The 20,000-nt window shown below is 38.6% G+C and overlaps 2 protein-coding genes across 2 annotated transcripts in view; one reads left to right on the plus strand and one right to left on the minus strand.

Annotated features, from left to right (window-relative positions):
• Positions 1 to 20,000, minus strand: part of zgc:65811 (uncharacterized protein LOC393524 homolog) — a 58,920-nt gene that overhangs the window by 36,453 nt on the left and 2,467 nt on the right. The gene's annotated exons all lie outside the window — the stretch shown is intronic.
• On the plus strand, positions 6,911 to 13,064 carry mgp (matrix Gla protein). The gene is made up of 5 exons (XM_053490314.1): positions 6,911 to 6,982; positions 11,116 to 11,185; positions 11,273 to 11,302; positions 12,645 to 12,717; positions 12,839 to 13,064. Exons 2-5 carry the CDS (start codon positions 11,125 to 11,127, stop codon positions 12,978 to 12,980), a joined length of 306 nt encoding a protein of 101 aa, XP_053346289.1. The 5' UTR covers positions 6,911 to 6,982; positions 11,116 to 11,124; the 3' UTR covers positions 12,981 to 13,064.

The following is a 20,000-nucleotide window of genomic DNA, read 5'->3' on the forward strand; positions in this document are numbered from 1 at the left end:
TACACTGCTGGGTAACTCTTCATGAACAAACACTGTTTTGTTGGCCTTGATCGTTATGAATAAACACCGCTGCTCTTTTCATTTACTGCTCATGAACAAACACTGCTGCGCTGTTCATTAACTGTTTGTTACTGTTTGTTAACTCTTCATGAACAAACACTGTTGATCTCTTGGTTAACTTTTCATAAACAAACACTTGCACTTGTCACGATTCCTAAATCGGCGTGTGTGTGTTTCGGTGGCATAAGTGCAGGAGACGAGCTGGCGGTTTGATCAATGGTTTTTATTTTTAAAGAACACATAAATAAACACCGACATAAATCATAAGTACGACAACTAAAGCTAGACGCCTGACTGCGCTCCAGTCAGGCTATTTATAATTAACTTAATTATCTTACCTCGGTTCAGGTGAATTCCTACGTCACCTGACCGAGGTGCAGTCTGGGACACGAAGTCCAACTTAAACATAAACTACAACATAACAAAACAAACCCAGGCGCTTTGGCGCCCTCTAGGGGTTAACCGTTACAGCACTGTTTGTTAGCTGTTCAAGATAAAAACAGAAGCATCTCTGTTAACTGTTCACAAACAACTGAAGCTTCGCTGTTCGCTAACTGTTCATAAAAAAAACACTTGCTGTTTATTAACTGTTCACGAACACTTCTGTGCGGCTTGTTACCCGTCCGTGAACAAAAGCAGTTACAGTAACTTTCCTAAGACAAACACTGCTGAACTGTTCATTAACTGTTCATGGACAAAAGTCCCTGGGCTATTCATTCATCATTCACAATGAAAGGCTGATTCACTGTTTCACAAACTAAATCTGTTCTGTTGTTTGTCAACATTTCATGAATAATTAATCTTCACAAGCTAATGGACTTTATTTCACATAAATGAACTGAAAACCTTCAGCATTTAGAGTTTCATAATTCCAAACCCCCTCCCACCTGTCAGTCACACGCCGTGTTTATTAGAGGGATTAAAAGGAGACTGTTGTTTTGGTGAGTGTTGGAGGGTTTGGCAGGTTTGGGTTTAGCCGCAGCTGGTCTGTGTGGAAACTCAGGTCACCTTCAGTGCAGTCGCAAATATAGGGAGAAAACCATAACATCAACATTTAAACCTCGAAGTGTGTGTGTGTGTGTGTGTGTGTGTGTGTGTGTGTGTGTGTGTGTGTGTGTGTGTGTGTGGTTTGCAGAGTGTGTTGTGTAAAAAGCTGCCATGTGGTGGTTGTGGCTTCACTGAACAATCGGAATGTGCTCTTGGTCTGAAGAAATTTAACCACCCTGTTTTGAATGTGTGTGTGTGTGTGTGTGTGTGTGTGTGATATAACATGCTGAACCAATAGAATTGTACTGCCAGCACTTTAGACACTTCAGACTGAATGACACACACACACACACACACACACACACACACACACACACATTCACAGCAGCAACTTGTTTAGCCTGAGATTTAACGGAGAATATTTTCTCTCACTCAAAGATACACAATCAGTGAGTCCTTCATCCATTTTATACACAGATGCGCTGAAACGATTTGTCATCAGTTTGTCCTCATTGAACCTAAACGGATTACATTCCACACACACACACACACGCACGCACGCACACCCACACACACACACACGCACACACACACACACACACAGAAATTTTGATAAATCATAGAAAGATACACTGCATGAACATTTAAATAACCAACATTCCAAAGAAACATGAAAACATTCACACACACACACACACACACACACACACACACACACACATTGAAGCAAGCAAAAGAAATATGGTTTGCTAAATTAAATAAGAAATAAAACCCTCTGTGTGATGTTTATGGTAAGCATAAACTCCACTGATGTTCCATAATCATTTCTCCGTATAGAATCCGTCACCATAGCAACAGTTACACACGTGAGGACGTCACCATAGCAACAGTTACACACATGAGGACGTCACCATAGCAACAGTTACACACATGCTGGGGTTATGGACCAGAGGACTGCTGCTCTCTGATTGGCTGGAACAGACCCCAATAGATTTCACCAGATTTGTTTTGTTCAATGAATTTTTTAAGGCTGGTCTGATACAACACACACACACACACAAGTGCGTAAAGATCATGTATTAAATAGTTAGACAAATTAACAGACAAACAATTCCAACGATGAAGCTCCTGAAATCTGGCAGACTTTGTTATTCGCTGCACAACCTGTGTTTAACATACGCTCAGTGAACTTGTTATTTATATTTAAAAAATCAAATTCCTCTCCCTTTCACACACACACACACACACACACACACACACACACAAGGTGAGGGGTCATTTGTGTTAATATTTCATGTGGTAAGTCTGGTCCAGTAACTGCACTGTAACAGACTGAGGCGAGGGTGGTGAACACTCAGCTTCGACATCGTGTAGTGTACGAGAAACACTGCCTGCAGAGTGGGAACAGCATGATTAAACACATCTCTCACCGTAATCAGTGACCGCCCACATGGAAAGACTGAGAGATAGCTTGTTCCTGTTTCCACGTTCTGTAATAACTGTTACATATACTTTTATTTACAGTGCACAGATCATTCATTATGCATATTTAGTACGACACATAACTTAAAATTGAGGTATGAGCTAATCTGAAGGCCACATGAAGTTTGGAGGTCTGTATCTATACTGAACAAAAATATAAACACAACACTTTTGTTTTTGCTCCCATTTTTAATGAGAGGATCTCAAAGATCTGAAACATTTACAAAATAACCATATCTTTCAAATATTGTTCACAAATCTGTCAAAATCCGTTACGATGAAGAACTGGAGTCAAGTCGAGACCCCGATGAGGAAGACGAGCATGCAGATGAGCTTCCCTGAGACTGTTTCTGACAGTTTGTGCAGAAATCCTTTGGTTATGCACTCCGATTGTTTCAGCAGCTGTCCGAGTGGCTGGTCTCAGACGATCATGGAGGTGAACATGCTGGATGTGGAGGTCCTGGGCTGGTGTGGTTACACGTCGTCTGCGGTTGTGAGGCTGGTTGGATGTACTGCCAAATTCTCTGAAACGCCTTTGGAGACGGCTTATAGTAGAGAAATGAACATGCAATTCACGAGCAACAGCTCTGGTGGACATTCCTGCTGTCAGCATGCCAATTGCACGCTCCCTCAAAACTTGCGACATCTGTGGCATTGTGCTGTGTGATTCAACTGAACCTCTTAAAGTGGCCTTTTACAGGTGGCCAGTCTAAGGCACACCTGTGCAATAATCATGCTGTCTAATCAGCATCTTGATATGGCACACCTGTGAGGTGGGATGGATTATCTCGGCAAAGGAGAAGTGCTCACTATCACAGATTTTGACAGATTTGTGAGCAAAAACAAAAGTGTTGCGTTTATATTTTTGTTCAGTATATATACCGTATATACAATACCAGTAAAAGGTTCCGACACAAGTTTCTATTTTTTCTCTACATTCTAACAGAACAATCCTGGATTTGCTATAAATAACACATATGGATTATATATACTAACCCTAGATAATTAAGAAACATTTTAAGACCTGAAGGTCGGCTGTTCTGGAACAGTTCCTACAGGAACAGTATCGTGTCGAGTGTGTTTGTAAAACCCATCAAGCTCCATGATGAAACTGTCTCTAATGAAGACCAACACTGAGCTCTGCTGCAGAGGAGAAGTTCATTTGGAGTCTCCAGCCTCAGAAATCACCAATTAACAACCAGCACCTCAGATTAGAGCCGTTATGAAGCTTTACAGAGCAGAAGGAGCAGATATACATCTCAATATCAACTGTTCAGAGGAGATTATTGTGTGTTTTACAGTGTGCAAAGAAATTTCATCAGTGCACATAGAATAGATAGTGTATAAATATAACATCTACTGCACTATGCTAAGTGCATTTCATTGGCTTTGCACTGGTAATTGTGAAACTATTGAATGAATGACGTTGCAATAATTTTAAATGAATGATGTTGATACAATGTTGAATGAATGATATATGAATGTGGATGGAATAATTTTATGATTATGTTGAATAAATTATGGGATAATATTAAATGAAAGACGCTGGGAAAATGTTGACTTAATGAATGTGCGCCCTTTGGCCCAAAACGAGAAAATACAACAAAACAATCACAGTATGATCAAGGATGTTTGCTAATTAAGAAATATAAGTAAATGTTGTTTTGCATCATTGTGTTGTGGTCAATAACTCAATGTTGTGTGTGTGTGTGTGTGTATGTGTGTGTGTGTGTGTGTGTGTGTCTGGCTGTTTTTGCCCACTGTGTGTGTGTGTTTCTGGTATTAATGCCATGTATTGTTACATAAGTTTGCAGTTTTCCCTAAGTGACTCAGAGTCTCCAGATGATGGCACACACACACACACACACACACACACACCTAGACACTACATCACCATGTCCTAAAAAGGGCAGGAGTCCAGAAACTGTTGCTGCTATTCTGGAAGTTCCGAGTGTTATTTTTGATCTGTTTGTGTCGTTTTCTTTTTTCATGTTTGTTTTTGTCTAGACGGCAATCAGTTTAGACCAAATGCACATGAGGATCCATGGCACACATATACACCCACAGAGGAAAAGATTAAGATGAGGGGTGTAATACATTAGAAGAAACAGTGGATAAAGTCATTTCTCCAGCACAACCTGGTCAGATCAGTGGGAGTTTCTGCAGGACTGACGAAACACTGCACGGATTCTCATAAATATTTACGAAATCATCTGCTTGAGTGTACAGAGGTATTAGAGGTATGGGCCAGGGGGTAGCTCAGTGGTTAAGGCATTGGACTACGGTTCAAAAGATCCCAGGTTCAAACCCCACAACCACCAAGTTGCCACTATTGGGCCCTTGAGCGCGGCCCTTAACCCTCAACTGCTCAGATGTGTAATGAGATAAAAATATAAGTCGCTCTGGATAAGAGAGTCTGCCAAATGCCTAAATGTATTACAGAACAGGAAGAAGAGATAAAATGAGAATAAGTATGTGCGTGAGGTTATATGAGCCCCCCCCCACTGGTCCTTCACTGGACCTTTGTTTAGAAATGAGTCCTTCATGGATCTGCTCCATTTTTCCAACACATTGGATTAAGATCTGACAAATTTGGAAGCCAAGTCAACATCTTGAATTCGTTTTTTGTTTTTGTTAAACCAATTCTGAACAGTGTGTCAGTGTGCATTATCCTGCTGAAAAAAGAACATTCGCATTACCGGACTCAGCTTAAACAGTCCTGGAGGGCCAGGGTTACAGCTGATTCAACTAATCTGTTATTTACCAGGTTCAGTTGTTGTGTTTAGGTCTTGGTGAATTACAGACTGGATCTTCAGGACTGTAGTTAAAGGTTCCTGTCATAGTGCATATTGTGCTGTCTCTTCCCCAGGTAAGCACCACACATGCACCCAGCCGGCCTCTTAATGTAAAAGAAAACCTGATTCATCAGTACCATTCTTCCATTGATTAAATTCTGATGTTCACGTGCCCGTTGTAGGAATACTTGGTGGAGGACGTGAGCACCCTGACCAGTCTGCAGCTATGCAGCTCCGTAAGCAACAAACTGTCATGTGCTGTGTGTTCTGATTCCTTTCTATAAGAACCAGCATCACTTTTTCAGCAGTTTGAGCTACAGTAGCTCCTCTGTAGGATTGGACCACATGGACTACCATTCACTTACATCCGTGATCTTTGGATGTTCGTGCCCCTAATCGCAGTTTACCAGTTGGCCTTCCTTGGGGCCCTTTCAGGAGGTACTAACCACTGAATACTGGGGCCATCCTACAAAAACCTGCAGTTTTGGAGTTGCTCCAACCCGGTTGTCTAGATATCTGCCCTGGGTCAAAACCACTTAGATTCTTACACTTGCCCATGTTTTCTGATTCAAGTCCATCAACTGGGCCACCTGATTGTTCACAGGATGCCTGACATACAGTACAGTACCCCACCCCATCACAGGGGTCACCGTAATTTGTTATTATACAAAGATACAGATCACGTTACCCCTCAGTGGGTTTAATATTATGGTTGATTGAGGTGTGTATATTTGCCTTTCAGAATTTTTGGCACCCTTCATAAAAAGAGTACAGCATTCACAGTAATATATAAAAGGAAACAAAGACCCAGTGACTGACATCACTAACGTTACACACTCAGAGGCACTGTATATATTTAACACTAACATTTCTGAACTCATCCAGACTGCACAGGGAATTTACATTCTTGACAGTTTTTGGTCGCTCAACCCTGTCGCATCACAGCTCTTCTAATTAGTTTTGCATTACATGTGATGGTACAATGTACTTATAATTAGGATGTACGTACCGTCGACTTGGAACCTGAATACGGTCCACAAACATGCAATATTTACCTGCAAAATCCCTCTGGACCCACCACCCACTCCGATGTGTCACCTGTTACAGACCAGCTCTGGAAATCAAGTGAAAAACTCTGGCCAGGACACAGTGTGTGTGTGTGTGTGTGTGTGTGTGTGTGTGTGTGTGTGTGTGTGCGTGCGTGCGTGTGTGTTTTTACTGAAACATGAATCAGGGCAAAAAATTTCCAGAGCATGCCTGAGCAGTGAAAAGAGCTTCTGTCTGTCTGTCTGTCTGTCTTTCCAACTATCCATGTTTACGAACACACACACACACACACACACACACACACACACACACACACACACACACATACACACACACACACACACACACGTGATAAACATCTGTTTCTTTATGTGTCTGACTTTTTTATGTATGTTCTTTATGTTGGCTATATCAGTGTTTTGGATGTTAAGATCAGTGTGTGTGTGTGTGTGTGTGTGTGTGTGTGTGTGTGTGTGTGTGGGTGAAGGGGTGGGGGCTTGAGGGATTTATAAAGCCTCTCAAACTTCTCGCAGAGTGCAAAAGAAAGAAGACGAGAATAAGGCACACATTTATTAAGACACATTCTTTTTCTTGACCAGCATCAACTAGAGGTAAGTGACACACACACACACACACACACACACACACACAGAGAGATAGAGTTCAGAAACTCATCAGCTATAAGTGAGAAATTTTACATGACAAGTGTTAATTCTGTTGTGTGTGTGTGTGTGTGTGTGTGTGTGTGTGTGTGTGTGTGTGTGTGTGTGTGTGTGTGTGTGTGTTATTCTCCACTTGCTTCCCTGCTTAAATAATCATAAACTTAATTCTTTTTTGTTATTAAATGTAAATCACTGTGTCCCCGTTTCCCATTAACCCATAACCCCTTAAACCCTTTAATCTCTTTCATTGTTTTTATTCATATTTTTTTAATTCCTATAACCTTCATAATAATCATAATCCCCTCTAAACTCACCCTTTTAAACCCTAACCACTTTATTCCCATCTAAATAATTCCTCTCGGTTTAACCCTAACCCAGTAACCCCATCCTCTTCACTCTAGCCTTAATCTCCTATTCCCCTCTCTTCATCCCTATTCCATTATTCCCTATCCCCTTTACCTCATCCATATAACCCCCAACCCCTTCCACCCCATCCCCTTTACCCCCGTCTTTTTAACCCCTATTCCCTTCCCCCATCCCTGTAACTGCTATCCCCTTCATCCATATCCCATTATTCCCAATCATCTTCACCCCTATCCTATTAACCCATACCCCCGTAATCCCTCTCCCCTCGTCCAGCTCTTATATTACAGGGTTGGTCTGTACTGAACAGTATAAAGCTGTGTATTATACTCTTTCCACACACATGTATTTCCACATACATTTATTATGAACTGATGTTGAGATGCCTTCTCTTCCATGTGTCATTTATCAACCATCCCATAATTAATAAATGCTTCATATTTGAAGGAGAACTTCTTTTTTTTATCTAAATGACAGAGAATATAATTTGACGAAAATTGTCAGCAGGGTTTGTAAAGAATCTGAGGAAAATATAACAAAAGTTGATTGTAAACATTTGTCCAAATCTGTCCTGTTGGTGGCACTAGAGGATGTGCAATAGGTTCCTGTGCTTGCTGAACTAAACCTAAATCCTCTAACCTCTATCTAATCTCAGTAACCCTACCCCTAATATCTAATCTCATCAATCTACCAAAGTCTAAACTATCCAACATCTAACCTGTTCCCCATCTCCTCATGTCTAATCTCAGCAACGTCCTCACATCCCCTCACATCTTATTTCTCCTGCCTCTCCATTGGCTAACATCTAATCTCAGCAATCAGCCCATCCCTCATATCTAATTTCAGCCATATCCTTTATTCCAGTGAATCCCCACCCTGGTCCTGGGGGACCTGCTGCCCTGCAGATGTTAGTGTTTTCCTTGCCCCACCACACCCATGCCCATTAAGAAAGTGATGTTACTTAGCTGAGAAGATAATCAGCTGTTTTGGGAGCAGAGAGAACACATAGATGTGCAGAGCAGGAGTCCTCCAGGACCAGGGGCGGGCCCCACTGCTCCATCCCCTCACATTAAATCCCAGCAATTATCTGTTATCGCTTCATGTCCAATGTCAGTACTGTCTTCTACACTCTCACAATCTAATCTCATGAATCTTATCAATCTCCTCAACTCTAATTGAGGTCCCAAAATATATTAACTCTTATCCCCTATTTACTAATCACTAACTCCCATCATATAACCCGTTTACTAATACTGATACATGTTCAACACCCATCCCCTAACATCTTCTCAATAACACCCATCCCCTAACATCTTCCCAATAACACCCATCCCCTAACATCTTCCCAAAAACACCCATCCCCTAACATCTTCTCAATAACACCCATCCCCTAACATCTTCCCAATAACACCCATCCCCTAACCACTTCCCAATAACACCCATCCCCTAACATCTTCCCAATAACACCCATCCCCTAACCACTTCCCAATAACACCCATCCCCTAACATCTTCCCAATAACACCCATCCCCTAACATCTTCCCAATAACACCCATCCCCTAACATCTTCTCAATAACACCCATCCCCTAACATCTTCTCAATAACACCCATCCCCTAACCACTTCCCAATAACACCCATCCCCTAACATCTTCCCAATAACACCCATCCCCTAACATCTTCCCAATAACACCCATCCCCTAACATCTTCCCAATAACACCCATCCCCTAACATCTTCCCAATAACACCCATCCCCTAACATCTTCCCAATAACACCCATCCCCTAACATCTTCTCAATAACACCCATATCCTAACATCTTCTCAATAACACCCATCCCCTAACATCTTCTCAATAACACCCATCCCCTAACATCTTCCCAATAACACCCATCCCCTAACATCTTCCCAATAACACCCATCCCCTAACATCTTCTCAATAACACCCATCCCCTAACATCTTCTCAATAACACCCATCCCCTAACATCTTCTCAATAACACCCATCCCCTAACATCTTCCCAATAACACCCATCCCCTAACATCTTCCCAATAACACCCATCCCCTAACATCTTCTCAATAACACCCATCCCCTAACATCTTCCCCAAAAAACACCCATCCCCTAACATCTTCTCAATAACACCCATCCCCTAACATCTTCTCAATAACACCCATCCCCTAACATCTTCTCAATAACACCCATCCCCTAACATCTTCTCAATAACACCCATCCCCTAACATCTTCCCAATAACACCCATCCCCTAACATCTTCCCAATAACACCCATCCCCTAACATCTTCTCAATAACACCCATCCCCTAACATCTTCCCAATAACACCCCTCCTCTAACCACTTCCCAATAACACCCATCCCCTAACATCTATCCAATAATCCCTATCTCCTAACGCCTATCACCAACCAATATTTACTGTTTCCTAACATCTATGCCCAACACCTTCTCCCTAACACATACTAAATATGTTCTAAGCCCTATCCCCTAACCTCTTATCCCTAACCCCTATCACCTAACCCCTATTCACTAATCCCCATTTTAACTAATCCAAATTTACTAATACCTATCCTCAACCCTTATTTACTAAGCCCTATCCCCTAACCCCTTATCACCTAAGCCCTATCCCCTAACCCCTTATCCCTAACCCCTAATCACTAACACCTATTCCAAAGTCACACACACTTGACCAAGAATACATCCATATAAATTTTCTTCCTTCTTTAGAGTCAACAAAATCACATATAAACACTCTTACCCTCCAGAGTCAACACACACACACACACACACACTCCGACAAACACACTTTCTTATAAAAACTCTGCTGTGACCGCACACACAGGCATGTACAGGACGGACACATATAAAACTTTACACAGGATATACTGAAATACTAATGCTGGACCAAGAGTAAACAAAAGTTTCCTGGAATCTCAAATATCTCATAACATGGACAAATAAATTACACTTCTGCTCCAATCTCTCTCTCCCTCTCTCTCCCTCTCCCTCCCTCCCTCTCACTCTCTCTCTCTCCCTCTCTCCCTCTCTCTCTTTCTCTCTCTCCCTCTTTCTCTCCCTCTCTCTTTTTCTCTCCCTCCCTCTCTCCCTCTCTCTCCCTCTCCCTCTCTCTCTCTCCCTCTGTCTCCCTCTCCCTCTCTCTCTCTCCCTCTCTCTCTCTCTCTCTCCCTCTCCCTCCCTCCCTCTCACTCTCTCTCTCTCCCTTTCTCCCTCTGTCTCCCTCTCTCTCTCTCTCTCTCTCTCTCTCTCCCTCCCTCTCTCTCTCTCTCCCTCTGTCTCCCTCTCACTCTCTCTCTCTCCCTCTCTCCCTCTCTCTCTCTCTCTCTCTCTCTCCCTCTCCCTCCCTCCCTCTCACTCTCTCTCTCTCCCTCTCTCCCTCTGTCTCCCTCTCTCTCTCTCTCTCTCTCCCTCTCTCTTTTTCTCTCCCTCCCTCTCTCCCTCTCTCTCTTTCTCTCCCTCCCTCCCTCTCACTCTCTCTCTCTCCCTCTCTCCCTCTCTCTCCCTCTCTCTCTCTCTCTCTCTCCAAATTCCTAACCTAATAGCCAACAATCATCTCATCATCTCATTAGAAATTCTGACACACACACACACACACACACACACACACACACACACTCATGTATTAAGTGTCCCTCATCAAGTGTTTGTTTGTTTTTCCCTGAATAGAAAAAAGGTTGTTTTTTATGTTTTAGGTCAGAACCATGAAATCAGTCCTTAGGTGTGTGACTTTGTGTCTCATCCTGGCGATCGCACTCGGCTATGGTTTGTAATCACCTCCACACATTCTCAGACACACACACACACACACACACAGATTTCTAATGGAAGTGGTGTTTTCTCCCCCTACAGACTCTGAGGAAAGTAACGAGTCATATGAAGGTAAACAGGAAAAGTACTTTTGTTGCTCTTTTTTCTCTTTGTAAGTTTTATTTAAACAGTTCTAGCAGAGAGAAACTAACAAAGACCAGGTAGTTCAGTCAAACAATAAATAAATAAATTAGAATGTCGAAGATAATGCTGTCTAAAAATACACTGTCTAACAATGCACATGGCCTAGACTGCAAGGGCGCCCTCTTGTGGTGGACAAGTTAGGAGCTTTGTGAGAAACATTATGCAAAACAAACATGATGGGTTAGTGCACCTCGGATTGGGTAACTTTGTGATGACAATTAATCAGTGACTCATTAACGTCCATTAAAGCATGTGTTTATGATCCAGACAGTTAGAAGTTCTCAAATGTCACAGAAACACTCTGTGTAACTCCATTTCTCTAGGTATTCTCTGGTTATTCTTACTTTTGCTATTTTTGTTTACCTCCAGCTTTAACCTGTTTATCTCTAGCTACAATTTGTTTACCTGCAGCTTTAAACTGTTTAACACCAGCTTAAACTTGTTTAATTAAAGCTTTATTTTTGTTTACTTAAAGCATTTGTTTACTTAAATTTGTTTACTTAAAGCTTTAACTCATTTTGCTTCAGCTCAATGTTGTTTACTTTAAGTTCTGATTTGTAAACCTCCAGCTTTAACTTGTTTATGTTTATCTATAATATGTTTACCTACAGCTTTAATTTGTTTATCTCCAGGTTTAACATGTTTACCTTCGGCTTTAACTTGTTTATCTCCATCTATAACTTATTTACCCTTAGCTTTAACTTGTTTATGTTTATCTATAATATGTTTACATACAGTTTTAATTTGTTTATCTCCAGCTTTAACTTGTTTACCTCCAGCTCAGTTTTGTTTACTTTAAGCTCTAACATGTTTAGCTCCAGTTTTAACCTGTTTACCTCATCTATAATTTGTTTACCTCCGGATTTAATTTGTTTACCTCCAGCTTTAACTTGTTTACCTTCAGTTTTAACTTGTTTGTGCCTGGCTTTAATTTGTTTCCCTACAGTTCTGACTTGTTTATCTCCAGCTCCACTTGTTTATTTCTACCTCTAACTGTTTTACCTTCTAGTGATTTTGCCATGTGCTTTTTGTTATAATACTAAAAAAAAGCTTTAGCTCTAGTTTTAATTGCAACAGAAAACAAACAAAAAAACAAATTAATTTGTCTCGGTTTGACTTTACTACATGCATTCCTTTTTTTTTAATCTGGTAACAATCTGTATTTTAAACTTGAATGTATTGGGTTAATTTCTTTGTGTGTGTGTGTGTGTGTGTGTGTGTGTGTGTGTGTGTGTGTGTGTGTGTGTGTGTGTGTGTGTTTGTAAAACAGTGTTCCTGCCATCTTACAATGCAAACAGATTCATCAACAATCATGGACACAGATACAACAGATACAGACCAAAGTATAGATACAGACACAAACACACACATTTACACAAGTACACACAAACATCTAAATACAAACATGGGCAAAACAATTTTTTATTAGTTTTGTTTTGTTTTTTTGTTTTTTTTTTAACTCAGAATCAAGTCTCCAGCTGAACGTCAGTCTGAGATTTGCGAGGATTACTGGCCCTGTCAAGTGATGGCTCGTCAATATGGCTCCCAGTCTGCCTACCAGAAGTACTTCGGTCCACAGCGCCGCAATGTCGGCCTCCGTTACTGAGCAGACATGCACGTTGTGGTTGTATCGAACCACACTGAATTTCAGCATTGTATTAGTGTAATCAAACTTCACACTACATTCTTTTATAAAAAAAAAAAATTATAACCTTTATTTCTCTTTCTGATGCCTGAGCTGGTTTAAACCTGACTACACTGTGTAACACAACAAAGATCTTATATAACCATAAAGGGCCAGCGGTAGCTCAGTGGTTAAGGCATTGGACTACGGTTTGGAAGATCCCAGGTTCAAACCCCACAACCACCAAGTTGTCCCTGTTGGGCCCTTGAGCAAGGCCCTTAACCCTCAACTGCTCAGATGTGTAATGAGATAAAAATGTAAGTCACTCTGGATAAGAGCGTCTGCCAAATGCCTAAATGTAAACAGTAAAATGGGATCACAAGTAAAAAAGCCTTTAACCTTAAATTGTTTAGGTTGTAAATTTTAATGTTGCAACCAGGAGCCAAATAAAGGTCAGGAAATCATAATGCCTTTATAATCATAATTTACCTTATTTTGCTTTTAACCTGCTACATTAATTTCTGATTTAAATAAAATCATATAAAAAGTTTGTCTAAAAGATCTACATGCTTGTATTGTATATCATTAGATGAAGTGCATGCACAGTTATTAGAAATACTGTATGTTAGAAATCTTTCTAATTACCCTATTATAACCCCTATACAGCCAAATACCCTCCAAACATACAATAAAATCACCCCAGATTTCACTGTAGTCTTGAGGAATAGTTCTCCGGGCTTCCTGAAGGAATTGTTATTTCTCATTTTCAGTCCAGTCCCTATACCTTGTACCTTGATGTAGTAAATTCACAGCATGCAAATGCACCTGTACAGACATTATGATGTCATGACCTTGAAGTAGCATAGATCAAGCTTCACAAGATAAGATACTTAAAAAAAAAAAAAAAAACATCTCCTGGAACCCATCGCCTTGGCAACAAATAAAACAACAGTTAAATATTGACCGGGTTGGATCTACCAGATTAATGCAAATTTAGATTTAACCAATTTAATAAAAACTGAATCCGTTTAAACCAAATTAATTAGCATACATGAGATAAAACCAATTTAAATAAACTGTACCAGATATATTGAAATAAATAAGAATGAATCAGTTTAAACAAACTTAAGTTAAACAATTTATTTTATTAACAATTTTTAATGAAACTAAATCAATATAATCCAATTTAGATTAGAATCGTTGTTTGTGTAAACATGTATTTTACTAAAATCTGTCTTGATTTGATTTTTATATATTCATTCTACTTTCTCTCTCTCTCTCTCTCTTATTCTCACACATCACCTCACACATTTTACTTTCACACAAAAATAATAAAATGATATGTTGATCATAAAAGTCTTTGCTTGTGATTTGAATCATGGTGTCCTTAAGGCTCAGGCTGGGTTGCCAGGTAACCAGTAAAATCCCTAGTGATTAGTGAACACTTTCAGAGTTGATTTGGGTTTAATGGATTAATATAAACACTGCTGGGTGTTACTTAAACACTGGCAAAATTTATCAAAACTGGTGTTTGTTGGGTGTTTAAATAATCAATTTGTTGAAGGAACGAACAAATTAAGTACCATGTGCTACAGTTACAGTTTAATACGTTTAATTGTTCCACTTACATGAAATTTCAAAGTCTCGGTGTAGTAGTGCTGTTTTAGCAGCTGAAGTGAAGTGTTTAGATGTAGTTGGTTTATTGGAATTTGAATCACTGGCACTGACTAAAGAACAGATTTCACTTCAATTTATCATCAGAAGAGTGAAACTTACAACCTTAAATATAATCAATAATCTGCTGAAACGGCTTATTTTTTTGTACTCAATTTAAAAAAAATAAACTTAAACTGGATAATATAAAAGATTCAGATAAAAAAAAAAGATTTTAAATTACACATTTTAGTTGCTATTAATTAATTAAAGCTTCTTTCACCAAGGAACTACATGAGGAATATAATGGGGATATGAACTAACTAACAACAGCTTTGTTCTGAATCGAATAATAGCTACGTGATAATAACAAACTGACAGGCTAGCTGTGAATACAAAATAAAAAACGTTTCAGTAAGTCAGAGGGATTACAGTGATGGGTAATTTAACATTTCATATTTTGTGTATTTAAATTTTACAATTTTAAATAATCCATAATGTAATGAAACTCAGTGCTGGAAAACCAAATGAGCTTAAATCTAATAAACCATTACTGTACTACATATTAGTAGGTAATAGTAATTAAAGGCTATAGTGACATATTAGTAAGGTTGGCACTTTTTTCTTTAAGTAAAAAAGGAAAAAGAAAAACCTTGACAAAACAAAATGAGTGGTTGTCAGTGCAGCCAGTTCATGATTGCTTTTATGACAGCCATGTAATATAGATACTATATAAGCTGTAAATAAAACTCAGCAAAATGTTAAAAAAGAGCCAGTTATATAGCTCAACACAACTAATACAACAAGTGATTTCTCCAGATTTAACACAAAATGATATTTAATAATATTATATAATAATCATATTATAAGTATTACAAAATCAGAATTTTTAACCCCTTGATGGGAAACATCTTTAGTACATCTTCAGCCACCTTTAGCTATTATGGCCTGCTGCAAACCTGGTGTTTTCTGGTGGATCTCAGCTCATCCCTCATGGGCACTGTATATACAGTGGAACCTTGGATTGCGAGTAACTTGGTTTGCCAGCATTCCACGAGCCGAGAAAAAAATTGCAATAAATCTTGACTTGATAAACGAGCGTGCCTTGATTTACGTCTTCCCTGCTGGGTCTTAGTGCGTGTCTCTCACTGGTATAATCAACATCCGTGCATGTGTACTGTTTACTATAACATTGTGACCATGTGTGTGTGTGCGCATAAAACATATTTTATTGCGTGTGGGTGCTGTTCATTATCACACGCGTGTGTGAGCAAAAAGTGTCATTAGAGAGGTTAAAGATCCATTCTCTCTCTTCCTGTCAGCTTGCACTGATTTCATTAGTGTGTGTGTGCCGGCGTCATTGGACAGGCTTTGGTTTGTAATCACCTCCACACATTCTTAGACACACACACACACACTCTTACGGAAACACTGCTCTGATCTTGCGATTCTTTACAAAGGTAAAGTGCAGGTTATTTTGTTCTATTTTAACTTTATATTATGTATTAATATAATGTATTTAATTTTTTTTTTTGGGGGGGGGTTGTGGAACAAATCATCTGATTTATATTATTCCTTATGGGGAAAATTTGCTTTGATATATAAGTGTTTGATATACAGTACAAGCATGCTTCCAGAACAAATAATGCTTGCAATCCATGGTTTTCACTGTATATATATATATATATATATATATATATATATATATATATATATATATATATACTGTAAAAAATGTCCGTAAATTTAACGGTAAAATACTGTATAAATGCTACAGAATAAAACCGTATTCCACAAAACATGCGATAACCAGAAAAAATTTACAGTGAAAAAACCGTAATTAATTTTACAGAGTAAGACCTTACATGTAACAGTTAAAAAATATGAAAATACGGTTAATTGCAGTAAAATCAACAATATACTGTATTATCCCTTACAGAAAATACATGAATTTTACATGTTTTTACATGTGCAAAAATGTTTTTTTGGAACATTTTTGTGTGAAACCCATGGGATCACATGTAAAAACCATGAGATAAAAATTATGTTATTAGTTTGTTAAAAATTAAACCTGCTTGTGTTGATTTCAGTCAATGCTCTCTAAAAAACATCCTGGAGAAAAGCGTTTCAACATATTTTTGCCTCGAATTTTTTGTAAATTAGAAATTAGAAAAGAATTTAGTTGAAGAATACTTAGTTGTTATCATAAAATATTGTATTGTAGTGTTTTAAAAAACAGTAAACACAAAAATTTACAAGGCAGGTTGTGAACTTTACATAATATAATTACTTTCATATACTCAAAATAATCGTATTTGTTGACGTAAAGTGTTTTTTTTTTTTTTCGATTTAGGGTAAAGTAATTTTGTAATTACGGTCAACTTGATCGTACAAATTCTTAATACGTTGTCTAATCACAAACCATTCATGTTAAGTTAACATTTCATACAGTACAGCAGGGGGCAGTAGCGAGACCCCAGCTGTCATGAACCGCTAATGAAACAGAAGAGCGAGACAATTCAAACTACACCTGCGCTGGAGTTAATTGACTCGATTGAGGAGGTCAACACACGAAAAGGTGAGATATTAGATTTTTTTTTTCCGCCAGTACATATTTTTATATGGTATAATATATATGGTATTTATCTTTGACCTGCTTCTGTAGTTTTAGAGAGTGCTAGTGTTTTAGACTGAAGTTAGCTAACGGATTTAGCCACGTGTCACAGGTCCACTGCATATATTTCCATTATTTGGCAAAAAGTATATAATTATATTGTGGCGTGGGCGGGGCGGCGGCTGACGACCAGCATGCCTTGCGGGGATGTCGGTGTGTGTTCACCATGTTGGGGAAAGGTGTTTGGGTTGGTGGCTTCGGCCCTGTTTGTGTGAGGGGTGTGTGACGTGTGAAATGTGCTCCAGTTCAAGCTAGTGGTGAATTGGATGTAGGCTCCTGAGTGAAGGTGCTGCTCATGCCGTATCTGCTGTGTGCTTAATAAAGTACTCCCAGCCATTGCATTGGGTAGCAAATAAGCTCACTCGTCTCTCCAGCATTCTTCCCGGCGTAAAAACGCTACAATATATAGTAATAATTATGTTATCTTAACTTATATCTGTGGTTTGAACAAAACAACATTGTAATAAGATGCTTGATAAAAGGGCTGGTGGTATAATTACCAAATTTTAAGATACCATGAATTAAACATTGGCCTGTTTTTACATGTTTTTTTTTATTTTTTTTTTTATACAAATGCTAAAATAATGGTGTACAATATGAAAATGGTATATTTTGAAAATGGTATATTGTACTTGAGAAAGGAATGTGAGAAATCAGTGTGGACCAAATGTTAGTGATTTAAAGACTAGAAAAACAACTACTGGAAAAAAATGCAATGCAAACACGCTCTTTGGAATTCTGTATTAGTCTAGTGATTTCATTTTTGCTTTTTTGTGTATTAATAGGATACAGATGGCTGTGCTGCAGAGAGGATCTTGAACATGTTGTATTTGGCATCTACAGCATCAATGTTGCAGGTGATGCCACTACCTCTCCAGCTGATGTTGGAATTGTTATTGAGGGTGTTAAAGTGCTTCATGACTTGGGAGACATCGCTACTGCATGTACGGTCTTGATGTCTCCAGTTATCCTCAGGAACTGAAAACATTCTCTGAGGTACTGCAGAAGATCTTCCTCCAGCTGGATGCCATCAGACTTTCACCAAAAGTACAGATGCTTAAAAACAAACTTTAAGTATAAACCAACATCAAGCACCTGAGTTGAGTTTCCAATGAAGGCCTTTTTTTGCACTTTTTTGAAAATGTTTGGATGTTTTGTTTTGGATGCAACATATTTGGGCTTTGTTTGTATTTGATAGAAAAAATAGGGGTAAATGATCTTAATTTTGTTAATATCGTAAATTAACAAATGTTTAGTTGGTATTATTGACCTTAAGGACAGGGTTGTGCATTTTCCTTAAAAATAAAAAAAATATATATTTTTTTTAAAGATTTATACAGTGAGAACCTTTTTTGTTTTCTATTTTTTTGTGGGTGACATGATTTTTTTCTTATGTAAAACATGTCCAGAATACTGTTTTAATGTTTTTTTTTTTTTTTGTCAAACACGCACATTTCCCCCCCCCCCCCCTTCTTTAAATGTGTTAAAGTTGGGGGAAAAAACGTTAGAATATGTTGCATTTTGTGTGCAGTATGTCTTTTGTATTGTTGGACCATAATATCCTCAATTTCTTAATCGCACGTTGTGAACATATTTGCATGGCTTGTCATGTCAAAATACATGCCCACTGCAGACATCTCGAAAAGGTTTAGGATAAGAGATGATCGCCTTTACAATATACTAGAAAGACACCTGCTTAACTCTGATTTCACAATAATATTAAGCGAGTATATATCAAACTCAAGTGTCTTTTTTTATCATAAACCCCTTTGATGGATCTGCAGACATGTATTTTCACAAAAAAAGACAATTTATGATTTAATTTAGGTTTGTATAAAAGTATTAGTTTCTTAAAGGTAAAATTTCAATTTTTAGCAATGTAACTTCTATCTTTTCTTGCTCCCAGCTTATGTGATAAAATAGTGCTTTGACAGAATTGCTGAATGAATTTACTTATGTTCAGTTTATTTATATTAAAAATAAAAAGTTTTTTCCTCAGTTTAAATGGTTTTCTGTCTGCTTTGTGAAATAATTATAGGTTTTAACCGTATATATTACAACATGAACCTTTAAATTAGACAGTTCTGAACTGTAAAAAAAGATGTTCATGAACCGTAAATATTACAGTGTAAACCCTGGAGTTTGACGGGTATAAACTGTTTTTTAGCAACATAAGTATGTTAATTAGACAGTTATAAACTGTAAAAAAAAAAAAAAAAAAAATCCGTAAAATATACAGTACAGTGATTGCAATCCCGTAAAACTAATAACGTTGCTACCGTATTTTTGACGGTAAAGTTCTGGTAACCACAGCTGCCAGTTTTTTACCGTAAAATTTTCGTTTTTTTTTTTTACAGTGTATATATATATATATATATATTATCCATCGCCCAGCAGTACATCACCCAGCAGGGCCTCTGTGTCTATGTTGTCATGTCTGGCACCAGTATGTTGCTGGCGGATCCTAAGTGTGCTGTGGTTTACAGGGTGGGGCGTGTGTGGATCAGACTGGTTAGTCCAGCACATCCCATGGGTGCTCAACCGAACTGGGACCTGGGGAGTTCAGGGGCCGGGTCAGTGGGTTCATTGGGTGCTCTAATGACTTTATCCTTGTCAGTATTGACTTTTTTTCATCAATTTGTGCTGCATTCGCTTTTCTGTGGAATCGGACCAGA

This window comes from Clarias gariepinus, chromosome 28 (assembly GCF_024256425.1).
Source record: "Clarias gariepinus isolate MV-2021 ecotype Netherlands chromosome 28, CGAR_prim_01v2, whole genome shotgun sequence".
NCBI lineage: Eukaryota > Metazoa > Chordata > Actinopteri > Siluriformes > Clariidae > Clarias > Clarias gariepinus.

Coding starts and splice junctions, on each gene's coding strand:
- mgp (XM_053490314.1), top strand. CDS start 11,125: ATGAAATCAGTCCTTAGGTGTGTGACTTTGTGTCTCATCCTGGCGATC. Junction 11,303..12,644: donor AAGTAACGAGTCATATGAAG/GTAAACAGGAAA, acceptor TTTGTAAAACAG/TGTTCCTGCCATCTTACAAT. Junction 12,718..12,838: donor TACAACAGATACAGACCAAA/GTATAGATACAG, acceptor TTTTTAACTCAG/AATCAAGTCTCCAGCTGAAC.